The following is a 15,760-nucleotide window of genomic DNA, read 5'->3' on the forward strand; positions in this document are numbered from 1 at the left end:
AGCTACAGAGACGTAAGTAGGTCGATCCAAAGTTTGTACAGGAAAGTGAAGTATACACACTGCAACAGCGTCAGTTGGTCGCCCCATAAGAAACTGGCTCCTCCGCCGAGCCAACAGCACGAATAAGCATCTTCCTCCGTTCCTTCTTCTCAAATACCGTCGCATGGTCGAGTCTGGGAAACCAGACCACCTCCAACAGCCCCGATTTGGCAACCCAGCGCTCACAGCCCCCGCCAGCGTGCACAAACCACTCGCCCGGCTCGGCGCAGGTCAGGTACTCTCTGACCTGCGCCGCGGGCACTATTTGGTCCTTCCCAGCCAGCACCACTGTCACTTTCCGTCTTCCGCGCGCACTAAAATGGTCCAAGTCCTCTCGCCACAAGCACCCTTCCTCCCAGAAAAACCCGCGACTGAGCACCCGCGCGACATCCGCGTCTCGGGAGGCGAAGTACCACAGCTGCCACTCGTTGGCGCGATTCTTGCCGGGCGGGCGGTAGAGGAAGTTGTATGCGACCGATGGGAGATGGAGCAAGAATGGGATTGGGTCGACCAGCACGATTTTGACGACCTTTTCGTTAAGAATCAAGGCTGGATCGAGCTCGTCTTCCGGGATGGTGGACGGTGAAGAGGCGCGAATTATGTAGGCGCTAATAAATGTCCCATATGAGTGTGCTGCGAGGGTAACTTGGTCAACGGATAGGTCTTCAAGAACAGCATTGATCGACTCGAGGGTTATGCGACAGGAAGGCATGGGAGGAGTCATTCGCATGCTCACGGGGAGAAACTCCATGAGCAGAATCGACTGTGTTGGGTCTGATCGTAGTAATTCGCGGAATAGAGGGACGTAAGGGTGTAAACCGATCTATTGAGCTCAGTCAGTTGCTGCCTCAACAAGATGGACACACACCCCAATCCCATGTAAAAAAAGCAGTGTCGGTTTGCTCGGAGCATCTCCACGGGGAGGTCGATACCAATAAGGGAAATGCTCGTTTGCGGCGCGTCGAGAGAATAGCGATGTGAATAACCGTGGTGGGAAAGCAGAGAAATAGGCTCGAGGCGCGTAATGCTTGAAACCAAGGGAGATTAGGAATATAGATGTTGTCATATCGACTAAAGCAACGGTCTTCGGCCAAGATGAGCAAAATAATGGAAAAAGGTAACGATCCACGCACAAGATACCAAATCAGCGGTCTATGAACCATCTTTACGGGGTCAAACGACAGTCGGAGGCTCTCTGCCCCGAAGTCTCGTCCGTGCTCCAACTTGCGTCCAAGCGTCTCCTCCACAACCGATATATATTCGTTAATTTCGTCAATCCATTCCGGCGATGCCTCTTGTGGTGTGGAGGCAAACAATGCCCAAAGAATCCAGTCCTGGACGTTGTCGCGTTTGAGTATGGCGTCATGAGGAAGGAACCAGCCCGTAGGATAGTCAGTCGTTAGATGTGAAGCACATTTCTCGAATAAAGCTCGTCGTTGAGCACGTGTGAGTCGTGGAGGGATGGGTGGTGGGGGCTTGTTGAATTCCCATCGTCGATAAGTGTAGACCCCCAAAAAGACGGTTTCACAAGCAGCGTAGGCGACCAGCCATTGTGGGGCTGAGATGAAACCGACTGCGTAAGCAGTAATCAGGGCAATGCTGGCGGGAGCGACCAGACGAAGGCCAGAAATCGACACGAGTATGAACCAATACTCGGGAAGGCTCTGGCCTATCATGTAGGAGGCAGGGAGCAAGAAGGTAGGTTCACGTGCCCGAGTTACAAGATTTACTACTCTAGATCTACTTCTAGTTGATGTGCGACCTCCAACTGTCCTCCCTGGCGTCCTGAATCAGGAAGGTGTACCACCCAGCTGCTATTGGAGCCGTTGCAAGGTGCCACAAAGAATGGGCATCGATGACGCGCAGGAATGGCGCGAAATCAAACAATTCCAAGACGCTTGCCAACGTCATGAATACAACTAACACTCCCGCACCCGTCACAAAAAGGGGGTCTATATGATTTCGGCCTGCTGGGGAATCGCTTGAAGACCGGGATGGATGAGGGGAAAGCGTAGAGGCCCCATAATGCGTTATGAGTGAGCCCAACAACGGCGTTGAAGAGGATGTTGTACAAATAGTTGAATCGCGGTAGGAACAACAGATACGAAACGTGGGCGATATAGACCAGGATGCAAAGGATTGACCAGGCTTTCAGTGCTGAACCTTCGTCTCCCGAAGAGTTGAATGTCGATAAAGTGAGTCTATTCCGTCTTGCCGTCGGGTACAGATGGAAGAGTCGAATGACGGTGTAATATAACGCATAGAATATAGTCAGAGCGGCAGAAAAGTAGTCCAACTTTTCAGTTATCGGCCAGTCTGGAGTGAATTAGACAGTTTGCAGCATAGCGTCAAGATCACACACCTCGCGTGTGAAATACTGCAGACCAGATCCAGGCATTCAGCCCGGTGAAAGCCCACAAAACATAATAGCTCTTCATTGGGTGTCCATTTGGAACATCCCTCCGCACTCTCGCGAGCCCCCGCCAATGTGCCCAAAAGTTGAGAAGCGAAAACGCGACTGACGCGGGCTCTTGCATTCCCGCCAACCTCCAAAACGGCCATTTTCCATAGTATTGATGGACTCTATCTCCAAGTCGTTTGTCTCGCGTGGTGATGTCGTGCATGCAGGTATATTTGCAGTTGTCTTCACAAGTCCATCGGGTGACACGGAGGGGGAAAGAGAGAGTGACCGTATTCGACGGTGAGCACCGGGAATCCAGACATTTTGTTAGGCAATTCTTGAATTCGTAAGAACGGTCGCCAGAAGAAGCACACACGACGCCAGCGAAGGCAAGGAGGATGAGTTGTGGCTTCATGTTCAGCGTGACAAGCGGCTGTCACCGGCAAACACCGATTTCTCTCAACCTCCACCTTCTTCTTCAACCGAACTGTGTCTATATATTCCAGAGCGGAATCACGCATCGCATTTCGGTGGCTTCACATAACTGGACTGCATCTACGACATTTACGAATTTTGGTCCCCTTAGTTCAACTTGGATGGTCCGCTCAAGCCAGGCGACAACATTCTCTGCTTCACCCTATTTCTTCGACAGAGGAAACCATGGAACAGCCCAGCCAATAACTGAGCGTGTTGCGGTATGAGGCTATAGTCTCCATAAATTCTACTTAGCCCTACTTAGGCACACTCCCGACCCATTGTATCTTATTATTTTCCCAAGGGAGTCGGGGCGCATCACTATGGCGTCAGTTCAGCTTCCAGACCTCTTGCCACAGCTGCTGACCCTCGATGCAGGAACGGCATCCAATGAAACCTCACCGGTTAACGCTGACCAACGCGTTGGTGATGGGCTATGGGCTTGATAAGCAGATACACCACATATACGACGTTCGTGCTGCCACCCAGGCCGAGCTCGAGATGTACCACGACCATGACTATATTGATTTCTTGTCCAAGTGCGTCTCTCAGCCAGATCAATCCGTGTTGTTCAACTTTTTTTGGACAGAGTCACGCCCCAAAATCAGTCTCAAATGCGTCAGATGATCGACCAGTTCAACTGCGTGGAAGACTGTCCGATTTTTGCTGACCTCTATGACTTTTGTCGAATGTATGCTGGCGGGTCTCTTGCTGGAGCGCGAAAACTGTGTGCAGGGACAACGGACATCGCCATCAATTGGTCGGGGGGCTTACATCACGCTAAACGCGGTGAAGCAAGCGGTTTTTGCTATATCAACGACATCGTCCTAGCTATTCTGGAACTCCTTCGGTATTTATTCCGCTCTCTTCTCACATTGTACTGAAAGGATACTGCAGAGTACATCCGCGGGTGCTCTACATCGACATCGACATTCACCACGGCGACGGGGTTGAGCTAGCGTTTTACCAGTCCAACCGAGTGATGACGGTCTCTTTCCACAAGTACACAGGCGAATTCTTTCCTGGGACCGGCAAGCTCGACGACAACGGCTACGGCCTGGGGAAATATTTCTCTCTCAACGTTCCTCTGCAAGACGGCATCGACGATGACATGTATCTCAGTGTCTTCAAAACAGTGATCGAAGACACTGTCCAAGCTTTCCGACCCTCCGCTATTGTCCTCCAATGCGGGGCCGACTCTCTAGGCTGTGACCGACTCGGCGCGTTCAATCTTTCGATCGCAGCACACGGTGAATGCGTCAACTTCGTGCGAAAGTACAATTTGCCTCTTCTGGTCGTTGGAGGTGGGGGCTATACCATCAAAAACGTCAGCCGATGCTGGACTTACGAGACCGCGGTCCTAGTCGGCGCGTCAATACCAAATGAGCTACCGGCCACCGTCTACGATGCATTCTTCAAAGACTCGCAGTGGAAGTTACACCCACCGCTCACGGGCAAGGTGGACAACCAGAACTCCCCAGCGTCCCTGCAGCGTATAACTCTCAGCATCCGGAATAAGTTACGCTACTTGCAAGGCGCGCCGAGTGTGGAAATGCAGGAAATACCACCCGACATCCAGGGCTTCTTGCAAGACGAAGAGCGCTCAGTCGAGGAACGGATGGAGGAGGTCAGCACCGCATTGGCAGGGGAGAGACGAAGCGATCGCGTGACTGCGCGCAACAGCTACTATGAGGGCGACGAGGACAACGACCAAGACGATGTGCCGACACCGCCACTCTCAGGTGCGTCACGAGGTCGTGGGATCGTTCCAGTTGCGCGTCGGGCTCGTGCTGGTAGACCACGTCGATCAGGGCGAGGCCGGGGGCGACCCTCTGCATCATATCGTGAAGACGATGACGGTGAAGATGATGAAGAAGAAGAGGACGAGGAGTCTGTTACGCGCAAACGGAGATCACGTGCCAAGGGACGTGCGAGTAGAGGCAAGCCACCAAGTAAAGAGACAAACAAGGGGACACCAGAGCCATCGCAATTCGACGATGCAGAATCACAAACTACAGATCAAACCCCAGCCGTGGAAGCACAACCGCTGCCTATCGTTGACAAGGCCGCCAACACATAAATTTTACTCCGAAAAGTGCTACTTCTTGTCTTATTGCTCGACGAGCGAGAGTTGCTTGGCCCTCTCGAGGTTGCGGGAAAACTCGGGATCGTCATCGTCCTGGTCCAAAGACAACCGGTTAGCCTCCTCCACGGTAGCACCAGCCTGAGGTTTATCGTTTGACCTTCGTCGGGCCTCCTCCTCTTGCGCCTCCCGTAGAACGGCCTCGGCCATCTCTGTGTACTTCTTCTGTCGCTCTGCAATTGCTTTCTCTGCTTTCAACTCGTTAAACACTCGAACAATTTCCCTCTTCTCCGAAAGGGTGCTTTTTCGCACCGCATCAATTCCATCCGATATTCGCACTTCCCTCAGGTTGTTTTCTCGTTTAACTGTCGCCGGCGGTTGCACGCTTTTCCATAATCCGTTGATGGGATGTGCGATGGCTCCCGCGATGCCTCCTGCAGGGCGAATCGTCGCGTTTGCAACTGTCGTGAATTCGTCAGACGCTCAGTAGACGCAGGTCGGATCACGCACAGCTGCGAAGCGAGCCTTTGATCGCCCCGGCGAACCCCTGGCGAACGCTTTATTTAGCTTCACTGGTTAGAGATCGACTTACCTCCTTCTTTCCTCCCTCGTATGGCTCGCGCACCAGTCCGGTAATCCCGTCGTAATACCCATAAAACAGACCCTGACACCCACTTTGAGCACTATGCAAGCTGTAAAAAATAAAGCCACCAACCTTCCCGCCTTCCTTGATTCCACTCGCAAAATCAGTGACCTTACCCGCTTTGCGGACCTTGGAGCCGTACAGTCGCGGCATGTTGTAGATGCCCTCGTGTATCGATGCGACAATGCTGAACACGCCGCGCGGAATCGCTGTTGTTGTCTTGATTACACCTTTTACGGGGGAGCTGTTCTGATCATTGAATCTGACTCCGACTGAAAACCGAGAGTCCCTACTAGAAAATCTGGGCAATGCCTGCGTAGTAATGCGTCACGGTCCAGAAAATCGCGCTCGCTCCGCCTGTAACGGGATTCGATATTTCTTTTCGCGTTTCGTATTCCTTTGCCCCTGTAAACGGAGCGTTAAAAGTCATCAGAAAGCAGAAAGAGTGAACTCTCACGGTGCAGATCGAGCGAGTTCATGTCCAACATTCGCTCGTCTGCTAATACCTGAGCCGCGAAGCCGCTTAATTTCAAGCACTGTCATACCGCCTGAGGTGGAAACAAGCCTCGTCAAGGCACACGCACAAGTTCGGTTGACCACCAAACGGCCAGACGCTGCGAATCAACATCACAGCGCATATTGAGGAGCGGTAAATGTCGGTAGAAGCTGTCAACCCCTCGTCGGGTGCCGTCCTACACACAGTATTCATACTCCAGCCAAGGATTATGGTCAACACTTGCCTCAGACCGTATTTTCTCAGCAAGTTGTTTCGCAGCCGCTCTGGCATGGGGACTGGTTACAAATTTGAGTGCATCACGGAGATTGTCGATACCCAAGTCCTTGTGCGGAATTGGTTCTGGTCCTGCTCCGGATTTATGAATCATTTGGCCTTTGAAAATCGTTAAAGTTGCGATGACAACTTCAAAAGACACCGACCCCAGAATGCCTGGTCGCCAAAGAACGGGACGACCACCGTTGGTCGCCCTTTCGCGAGCCCAATAGCAGTAGTTCCCGCGCCGCCGTGGTGCACCACCGCCGAGACGCGCTCGTCATCGAATAGCCAATCATGGGGTACGTTTCCGAGGATGAAGATGTGTGAAGGAATATCGACATCGCCCAATCCTCCCTGTCATCACGATTAGATTAGATGCTGATAAGATAAGACAAACACACCCATCCAGCCGAGACGAGTGCGCGGACGCCAGCCTGTTTTGTGGCTTCGAATATGATTTCTGGTGACAGTCAGATGAGCCAGTTGAATTACGAAGTACTCAACTAGTCATCGCTTTCGGATCGTCGACAACGACGGAGCCAAATCTGGCGTTGTCGAATAAGCCGACATACGTGTGAAACACTGGCTTCGACTCACCCGATATAGACTGGGGGGTCTCCAGCAGCTAAAAATGCAGCCAGGTCATGCGGCGGCCTGAAGGTTGTGGCAAGATCCAGGAAATAGAAACCAACAACGTCAATATGGTTCTTCCAGTCATCTGGCTTTGGCACCAGCGCAGGGCTCATACAGTATGTCCACGGAATCTTTACTCGATCAAGCAAACTGGGGCCTGATCGAAGCGAAAGTGTTTCCAGCCCAAGAGATTGTTTTCGGAAATTGTTGATGAGATCACCGACACTATTTTTTTTTGGTTCAGTTCACTGGCAAACGTCTGTGAAACGGGCGCGACAGACCCTTGCCATGTTAGAATGTCCGCCAGTGCATAAGTAAGGTAGTTAGATAGCCCCTTCTCGGCATTCGTGGCGCTGATATTGACGAGTGGGTGCGAGAAGTCTGTGGTCGGGCTCCAAGGCATCGCTATTACTCCATCAAGATGATGACAAGGAAGGAAAATAAACCGTGATTCACTGAAACTCATCAAGAGGGGTATCCCCAGCGCCTCGGCACAGTGGACATGTGCAAACGCTGGAGGGTTGGAGATAAGCGCGTCCGCCGCGAAAGTCCGGCCCGTTGTTTGACAAGGCGAGTGACAAGATAACCAGCAGCCCGAGATCATCTAACCATGGTTGGTCGACAGATGAACTCATAGCGGCACGAGTACCTCGTTCAACATCTTGCGTTTCCGGCCAATGTCGCCATTGGTCAACGACGTGATGCCTGGTATCAGCCCCGGATCTACATAGACCGTTGAGCCGACACACGACTGAAAAGACTGCTTACTTTTGACCATGTAGCTCATCAGCTGCTGTGGGTCGCCACCGATACTAAAGAACTCAAGGCCGGCATCAGAGACAAAATCCCGGAATGTTTCGTGTGTCGCAATGCGGACACGATGACCATCGCTCGCCAGCAGCTTGCCAAGAGCGACATATGGCTGGACATCACCTAGCTAGCTTCAGCAGGCGTCCAAACCGCCCCCAAACAAGAACCCACCTCGACTCCCGACAATCATCACCACGATATTCATTGGCGGACAACATTTGTACTCTTTAGAGTCGATAGCAAACTCTTGCACCTCTTGGACGTGCTCCTTTGGGAAATCTGGTAGTTTCTTCTTCAAGTCGAGCGAAACGACGATCCTTCCATCGGGCAACACTCGTGCGGATGATGCTAGGCCCTTTCCAGAAGCCGTGTATTGCGCGAATGCTGCAACACGTTGACTCCATCTTTCACTTCCAACGCACTGCTCAAGGCGTACTGGTTCCAGGATTGGTCAGTATTGTGCCAATATCAACGAGATTTGAAGTCGCAGGGGCTTCTTCCTCTTGCATATGTGGGGGCAGTCGTGGAGTCATGGTGGTTTAAAGCAAGTAGAATAAGTGACGTCATTAGCAAGTCGCGATCACGTGTTAACGACATTGAGCGATCCATTCTCTAACTACGCGTAAACTTGCCTATTGCGTCGTTAACAGATAGCTAGACCACCAAAATGATGCCTTACATCAGACAAACCCGTTAGTGCCTGGATGTCCTGAACAACGCCCGCTGCTTCTCGTTCAGCTTTAGTCGTGATCTTGTCTTGATCGCGCATCCCACGCATGGGTCCTCGCAGTGGCTGCTGAAAGTCTATTCGCACACTAACCGCATAGATAAGGCTAATAATCAATGCAGCTGCCGTTAGTTCAGATAGAGAAAACTTCAAGACATCCGGCTCTACGCATTGGTCAGAACCAAGTAGGCCAAGCATAGGTGCGATGTCACCTAGAACAGCTTTGTAAAGCCTCGACCAAGTTTCCTTCTGCACAAAATTCCAGCCGCCTTGGAAATGCAGCAGCTCTCGCAATGAAGGAAGCGCCAACCACAAGTCATCGAGCAGAAGTTGGGGCGAATGTCCGAGACGATATTGGAGACCGGCAAGGATGTCGCGTTGCGCGGTCTGGCATACGGTTAATAAATATATGCACAATAGCAAAATGCGTGCCTCAAGGTCCTCGAATAAAATGTCATGCGGGGCCAGCTCCTCAAACTCCCAAGACATGACGGGACACAACGGCTCCAAGAAGTCACGATGCAACTGTTAACCTTCATGCGGGGTGATGTTATCAAGTGGTGAAATGAGTACCTTCACAGATATCGCGAGACAGGCAACGGCGGTGTCCCATACTACCAGACGCCAGCCTTCGCCCTCGAGATCATCATCTTCATCGCAGTCTTCAAGCACGGCAGCAGCTTTCCAGGATTCGATACGCCGAATCTCCTCTCGATTTCCCGTGAGAAGGTGGAAATACCGCAAGTAAAGATAAGCTCCGCAGAACCGTGTCTCAGGCGAGATTTGGAGTTGATCAACGAGACCGGGAATGTCATTGTCGCTGGCCTGACTTGCGAAGGAATTCGACCGGGAAGAAGCGCCGGAATTAGAGTACATTGACCGAGAGGGCATCACCTGTTTGATCTTGAGTTGGGACAAAAAGTGGTTGGAAACACACTTCGAGGAACCACTTCACAACCTGCCGACGTGCAGCACCAATACCGAGTTTCCCCTCCCAGTTAGTCTTGTCTAAGTTCGTTATTGTTGATGGTTGCACTTCCTCCATTCCGTCTGAAATTCTGCACCGTTCTTCACGCAAGATGAAATTATTGATTCGAGTTTTTGCTGCGACTTCTTGGGTAATTGGCAGCCGAGCGATGTGCTCTATGGGAGGAGCAATAATAGGAACATGGAAGGGCTCTAGCTTGGGTTTATTTGCAGATGGCGTCGAGGTTGCGGAGTTCAGTTGAGTGGGTACAAGTTCAGCAGCCTGTAAGCATTCAACGAACTCGTCATTCGAAGATATGAAACCAACCTCAGAGTCAGAATTGGTGGTTTCAGAGCGCAATGACAACGATTTGCGGATACTAGCAGGGACTGTGGGGAGATATGTAGTCTTGGTAGAGCCGGTTGGTCGAGAAGAAGAGCGCGAGGGCGTGAGTTTGGGCTTTTTGGCACAATTCAAGTCATTTGAGTGGTGGGCTAACGAGGAAAAAAATCGTTTGGTCGACGAGTGCATAGAGGTTTGAGTTGGAGTATCATGGCTTGACGAACTGGAAGATCTATGAGTAGCAGTTGAATAAGGTTGTAACAGACATATAGTACCAGCTTGACGTGAAAGAAACCTCAGAATCTGCCTCATATCCTGCGGTAGATGAAGGTTGCGGCGAAAATGAGGCGTATGTCTCCTTCGGGTTGGAGCGTTGCGATATTGGCCCGAACGAGTTGTGGTGAGGAGATCCTTCGCAAGGGTAGTCAGGCGTAGAGCTATACGTGTTGTTTTTGAGGAGCTGCGACTCAGAAAGAGGGTGTTGCTGTTGTCTATCGAGCGTGAGGAGTCTCGCGTTGAGCTCCGAGGCAAACTGATGATAATTGGGGATTTGTTCTTTGCGGAGGCGGTCTTGAGGTTTGTCGACAGGTGAGTGTAAGTCGGACGTATATGGAGAGGAGCTTGATATGTCGGGAAACAGTGGGTCAGAAGATGCGGGAGGTGGGCTTGTATCATCTTCAAGTTCGTCTTCTTCGATCACTCCAAGACTGGAAGATGGTGTAGAAGGAGAGCAGCTGTCGGTACGGCGCGACAGATAGCCTTGGTTCTCTTTCTCCTCGTGTTCTTCAAGGGCTGGAGGTTTGGGATTCTTCTCTTGGGAGGCATCAGCATACGCGTGTGAGTCGAGCCCTTTGATAATGTGGAATGTGGGAGTTGTGGTGGAGAGTAAGTGTAAAGGGGGCTGTTGCTTCGTAGGGCGATATTCTGAGTGCGAAAACGGATTCAAGTTGTTCAGTGGACCTTTCGCGTCAGAACGAACGATTGCATGAGAGACACGGAAGTCGGTATTATAGCGCGTATATGAACGCGATGAAAGGAGAGGAGCGGGTCGCCTTCGAATGACCGGCGTGGAAGGAAGGGCGGTCATGGGCGGGAGGAGTTGAGAGCAGGAAAGTGACTGTGACACATGTGACAAATGTGTATCACGTGCACTGAGCGACTCACAAGCTGGTGCTTGTCAGTCAGTCAGATCGTGCCAGTTATCAGGACAAGTTATGTAGACTCTTTGAAAGAAACACTCATTTACTTTTCCGATTTCTTTTTTACTACAAAAAAGTTGAAAGATATGATGAATTCTCAATACGTGATCGTTATGACTGCAGCCGTCGAGCCCTGTGTCTGTATCGTAGTAATGATGTTATCCGCAGTGTCGCTCACAGTCGCCCAGTTTATGTTCGGGAACCCTCCATTGGTAAGCTGCAAGTTGGTGCGGGAAAACACCGTCGAGCCCGTGGGGTAGTCGTCCTTACTCTGGATATTATACGACTCGAGGGTCACAGTGGCCCACTTGAGCTCATCGCCGTTGATCGCATCGAGTCTGGTGCTGTCTCCGATATTGGTGAAGGCGGCGAAATAGCTGAAACCGGCGCTCGAAACTCCGATAAGTCCGATTCCGCCCGAAAGCACTTGTCCGACGTTCACGTTGATGAGCGGAGTGTGGAAGGTCCCTGCAGGACTCAGATACCAGGTTGCGATCGCCCAATATGCGCCGCCTGACTCGCTTCCGTTAGCTAGGAGTTTATCCTTGCAACAAGTACATACCGCCTGCCGCACTTCTGCCCCACTGTTGAACACTTAGCAGCGTTCCATATGAACTGAATAGCACAAACCTGGAGAACAGGCTGCAGAATTGCGTTACCAGAACCTGGCCTTTTCATTCGTCATTGTCCAGCGAATTCGTCACCATGAGACAACCTACTCGATGCAATTGAAAAGGAACAAAACTTGACCATGGTTGGCTGCAGGATTCGGGGGGACACTCCAGGTGCTCGCGAAGGACCCAATTGGTACATCGCGATTAAAGTAATGTGCGAGTGCAACCCATCCGGTTTGAAGGGGAACTGGGGCGTCACCAGTGGTCGGCGATGGGGCTCGAGCATCCGCTTCTGGGTTGACTTTCACGGTCTTGAGGACAGAGCCCTCCTTGCTGATGACATGGAAAGTCTTGCTATCGATCTGTCGTATTTTGCTGCCGCCGGGAACTTCGTGGACGACAGACGCATCACGTAAGCCATGAGGAGTGTGTACAAGACCGGAGGGCGTGGAGGGAGCAGCCAGAGAAGACACGACCAGAACGGCGATACTGAGGAAACGGAAAGTGAGCATTGTCGCCTACAAAAACATCAATTTTATGGGCTTTTCATAGAGAAACGAGTGAGACTGACGGTCAGAATAGCTGAAGCCCAACTGCTACCTCAACGAGCCCGCCTCTGTGCCTTTTATATTGAAAATAGGCCCGAATTTCCTCATGACGGTTTGCGGATATGGGCGGCCCTTCTGCTTTTTGCAAGCCGAGCAGCATTTGAGCAACTCTCCATTACTCTGCCGATGGCCTCAAGGTGAGCTGTCTTCTTCATACGCCCATTGTGGATACCAGCAGAAGACGGTTGGATTGACGAGAAAATGATGTTGTGACGAGTTTGGCGACCTACGGAGAGAAATATAGCGACCCAGGAGAATTAGAATAGGACATTTGAGTCTGTTCTTGAGGGAAGAATGGTGCACCCGCAGCCGGCACCTGTTATTTTCTCATTCGGACATGGGCGCTGACGCTAGGATCGTCGTGATTAGTCATTGCCATCCTCGACTCGCAGAGAGATCAATGAGGGAAGAGCATCTGACATGTGTGTCGAGAAACATCGTCGTATAAAAATACAGTGGTCCAATGGTACAGTAATAAGGGCTTATTATTATTATGCTTGTTTGCCTTTTCCCTTCAAACTCCGTTTCTGTTCGTATTTCAATCGTTCAGCCAAGGGCTTGGGCTTTTCCGATACCAAAGTCTCCTCCTCTGAAGTGTCTGGCTCGTGATAATTGACGGTTTTTTTTGTGCGGGTCGGCCGTTGAGAAGTGTGCGAAGCTGAGGTTGACTGGCGCTTGCTCGGTGACTCGTCCACTGGGAAGTCTGGCTGTTTGCGCTTGTAACGGTTAGAGGGTATGTCGTTGGGTGCAAAGTCAAGAGTGATGTTTGCGCGAGATGGTCGGGAGTAGGGCCCAGCGGCGCCCTGTTGTTCCAAATCTGCGATAGCTTGCTCAATCGGAGAGAGGAATCTATCGTACTCCGTCTCCGCCCGATCGGGATGATACGTTGGGAGGGGCACTGGTCGTAGGAAGTGTGTTGCCTTCGTAATGGCAAAGATTCGTTCACGAAGGAATTCATGAAGTCCCCACATGGCCGAGAATAGTAGGTTGGCGTCCTGTGGGAAACGGGTAACCGAAAGGTTCAGGTCGTCCTTCAGAAACAGATCCTTGAGCTTTGCCAGGTTTTCATTATCCGGGCTCTTAAGCCATGCTTGAAACAGTGAAGGGCTGGCCAATGCTTTACCGTCCTCGCCATATTCAAGGAGAACCTGACACATGACGTAGTAGATAGATTCGAGGTCGTCAATGGGCTCGATGTGCAAAAGACGCTGGTCGTCTCCGCGAAGAACTCGGACGGACTGGTATATTTGTGTGCCCTGGAGAGTTTCAGTTGCGTATTTTAGGTTGTCATAAAGCAAACATACCGTTCTGAAGTCCAAAGCTTCGCCTGTCCCCGCAATCAAACGCGCCATTCGTTTCGCGAGGTCCCAGTCGATGATAACACCACATTCGTCAGGTTTATCGTATGCAAGGCGCAAATTCAGCAGGCTGATGTCGCTTTGCAGCACTCTTTTCTCCTCGGCTAAACGAAGGGTTGCTGCGCGATGACCTGTAATTTTCTTGTCAGTACGAAGACGCAATGAAGGAGCCAAAGCTCACCTTTGACGATGTCGCGAACCGCACACAGAAATTGGTGAGGACAAACAGCAGTCTCTAGCGTCCCACCATATTCGACAACCACGATACGCATTAAGAATCGGTTGGTCACCGTGGCAGGACCATCAGAGGAGGGGATCCCGTCGTGCTTCATTGCCTCTCCGTCCGAAAAACCTCGGAGTCCCGTCACCGAGAAGCGATCGTTCTCGTAGAAGAGCATTTGACCAATTCCAGCAATGCCAACGAGGTCTTGGAGGATTTCCGACTCGTAAACTCGCCCATCACCGCGCCAGTAGTCCTTGATGACATACGAAACGCCTTCGTATGTTGCGCGCCAACAGACGGTCGCTCGAGATCGGATCGTTCGACGAGCAAAAATTGGCTTGGGCTCAACGTCGAAGATGTATGGGACGTTGGCCTCGTTTTTGCGCCATTTTCGTGCCTCTTTGTCGTAGATTTGGGGAGGAATGACCTTCATTCGACGGATGTTGTTCTCCCAATAAATGGAGGTGTCGAATCCGATAAGAGCCTCGTCGAATGCGCTTCCCAGAAGCACCAGTTTGACGAAGAACACTGCGCCTTCCTTGGTGTGGTAGTCAATAGGCTGTGAATAGTAGCAACCGCCGCGGTCGAAATGTAAGACGCGAATGAAATTTGGGGTGATAATATTGACGCGGACGAAGATCCGATGGGGCTGTTGGACGAAGATTTCGCGAGCATAAACAGCCATTTGGGCCCGCTCTGCTTTGCCGAAGGTGGGGTTGAGTTTGTTGTCGTAGACCTCCCCAATATCAGAGTATAAAATACTCAGCGGGAAGTCGGCAGAAGGGGTAGCGCATCCGCCAGTAAGGAGAATAGAGATGTCCGGCTGGCTGTGGAGAGTCTTCTCCTTTGCATCTTCGGCGTTGTGAGGAACACAGGTGCGGTGAGTGTCCCTGGCCAGACGCCGTTTAAGGACGATGCCACCTTCTTCCTGCTCGGACTGGTGGAATTCCGAGATGATATCGTTGAGCAACGAGACCGTCGGTGAGTAAAGCTCATTTTCGATGCTCGGCCGGGGAGGAATCTCCTTCCAATTTTCGTGTTCGAAGTCGTAATTTGCGTAGGAGCGAAGCCAAGCGGTGATTGTCTCCTCGGATGGGAGCTGGGCCGACTCGTAGAGGCTTTCGAGGCGTCTCTGAAGTGGCAAAGCATCTTTGTCTTCTTCTACCCATGCGTGAGCCAGCTCCTCTGTGACGCGGGTCTGAAGATGCTCAACGAGCTGATATTTGTAGCCCCCATCATTGGAGGAGACGCGATGGGGAGTGGGGGGGTGTAGCGGACCTGGTGTTTCCATTCGTAGCTTCGATGTTGCCAGTGTTAGAGGCCGACTTGCCACTCGTTGCTAGGAGGTCTTTCATCCCCTGGTAGCCAGAGTTTGTCGATTCAACAGCGCTTTCACGCGCACTATTCTCGAGGGCAGTCTTGCGTAGGGTTGTGGGTTTGGAAACAACCGGCCCAACGAACTCTGGGTCGGTGACGTCGAATCGGAATACAGCAGGGGAGAGCGCTGGTTTTGCCATGGTGTAAGAATGGGAAGGGGTTGTAAGGCAAGGAACAATGGGACACACCTTATATATACACCCCGAGTTGTCAAAGCGTAGTGGTTGAATCTGGGTGGCACGGCCGTGACCAACGCGTGACCTGTTGATATGGCATGTGATCGAGACCAGACCTTTCAAGAAAAAAAACTGCATGCGCAGTGTCCATTGGTTGCAAGCCCGACGACAAAGTATTACTTATTGCGGGTAATAATACTCCAAACCAGTAGTGCTTACTAGTACTGTGCACGGCAATACTTACTTATGGTCACTTGAGGCCGGGCTTACTAGTAGCAGGGCGTTGCCCTCCCGCAGCGTGAGATTCAGGGAGA

The 15,760-nt window shown here is 51.5% G+C and overlaps 7 protein-coding genes across 7 annotated transcripts; 1 reads left to right on the forward strand and 6 right to left on the reverse strand.

Moving 5' to 3' along the window:
- Window positions 1-70: 70 nt before the first annotated feature.
- Window positions 71-1,715, reverse strand: MIND_00995200 (uncharacterized protein; the record flags this gene model as incomplete). The annotated part of the gene is made up of 3 exons (XM_037366556.1): window positions 71-862; window positions 908-1,123; window positions 1,173-1,715. 3 exons carry the CDS (start codon window positions 1,713-1,715, stop codon window positions 71-73), a joined length of 1,551 nt encoding a protein of 516 aa, XP_037215950.1.
- Window positions 1,716-1,785: 70 nt separating this feature from the next.
- On the reverse strand, window positions 1,786-2,855 carry MIND_00995300 (Post-GPI attachment to proteins factor 3; the record flags this gene model as incomplete). The annotated part of the gene is made up of 3 exons (XM_037366557.1): window positions 1,786-1,936; window positions 1,974-2,355; window positions 2,402-2,855. 3 exons carry the CDS (start codon window positions 2,853-2,855, stop codon window positions 1,786-1,788), a joined length of 987 nt encoding a protein of 328 aa, XP_037215951.1.
- Window positions 2,856-2,893: 38 nt separating this feature from the next.
- MIND_00995400 (Hist-deacetyl domain-containing protein) lies at window positions 2,894-4,994 on the forward strand (the record flags this gene model as incomplete). Its single annotated transcript, XM_037366558.1, has 5 exons — window positions 2,894-3,135; window positions 3,180-3,242; window positions 3,293-3,453; window positions 3,504-3,764; window positions 3,812-4,994. Exons 1-5 carry the CDS (start codon window positions 3,037-3,039, stop codon window positions 4,992-4,994), a joined length of 1,767 nt encoding a protein of 588 aa, XP_037215952.1. The 5' UTR covers window positions 2,894-3,036.
- A 30-nt stretch (window positions 4,995-5,024) lies between these two features.
- On the reverse strand, window positions 5,025-8,388 carry MIND_00995500 (Glycosyltransferase family 1 protein; the record flags this gene model as incomplete). Its single annotated transcript, XM_037366559.1, has 17 exons — window positions 5,025-5,458; window positions 5,508-5,544; window positions 5,590-5,661; window positions 5,713-5,884; window positions 5,934-6,045; window positions 6,098-6,176; window positions 6,225-6,332; window positions 6,375-6,529; window positions 6,577-6,766; window positions 6,814-6,872; window positions 6,917-6,957; window positions 7,010-7,270; window positions 7,327-7,649; window positions 7,695-7,768; window positions 7,814-7,978; window positions 8,027-8,239; window positions 8,292-8,388. The coding sequence occupies 17 exons, from the start codon at window positions 8,386-8,388 to the stop codon at window positions 5,025-5,027; spliced, it is 2,592 nt and encodes an 863-aa protein (XP_037215953.1).
- A 79-nt stretch (window positions 8,389-8,467) lies between these two features.
- Window positions 8,468-10,978, reverse strand: MIND_00995600 (uncharacterized protein; the record flags this gene model as incomplete). Its single annotated transcript, XM_037366560.1, has 6 exons — window positions 8,468-8,487; window positions 8,546-8,746; window positions 8,795-9,107; window positions 9,156-9,476; window positions 9,520-10,114; window positions 10,158-10,978. 6 exons carry the CDS (start codon window positions 10,976-10,978, stop codon window positions 8,468-8,470), a joined length of 2,271 nt encoding a protein of 756 aa, XP_037215954.1.
- A 209-nt stretch (window positions 10,979-11,187) lies between these two features.
- On the reverse strand, window positions 11,188-12,216 carry MIND_00995700 (uncharacterized protein; the record flags this gene model as incomplete). Its single annotated transcript, XM_037366561.1, has 4 exons — window positions 11,188-11,603; window positions 11,653-11,674; window positions 11,721-11,760; window positions 11,810-12,216. The coding sequence occupies 4 exons, from the start codon at window positions 12,214-12,216 to the stop codon at window positions 11,188-11,190; spliced, it is 885 nt and encodes a 294-aa protein (XP_037215955.1).
- Window positions 12,217-12,803: 587 nt separating this feature from the next.
- On the reverse strand, window positions 12,804-15,184 carry MIND_00995800 (uncharacterized protein; the record flags this gene model as incomplete). Its single annotated transcript, XM_037366562.1, has 3 exons — window positions 12,804-13,568; window positions 13,617-13,801; window positions 13,852-15,184. The coding sequence occupies 3 exons, from the start codon at window positions 15,182-15,184 to the stop codon at window positions 12,804-12,806; spliced, it is 2,283 nt and encodes a 760-aa protein (XP_037215956.1).
- Between the last annotated feature and the right edge of the window lie 576 nt (window positions 15,185-15,760).

Source organism: Mycena indigotica (genome assembly GCF_014461135.1).
Source record: "Mycena indigotica strain 171206Taipei chromosome Unknown Mind.scaff0009, whole genome shotgun sequence".
In the NCBI taxonomy this organism is placed as follows: Eukaryota; Fungi; Basidiomycota; class Agaricomycetes; order Agaricales; family Mycenaceae; genus Mycena; species Mycena indigotica.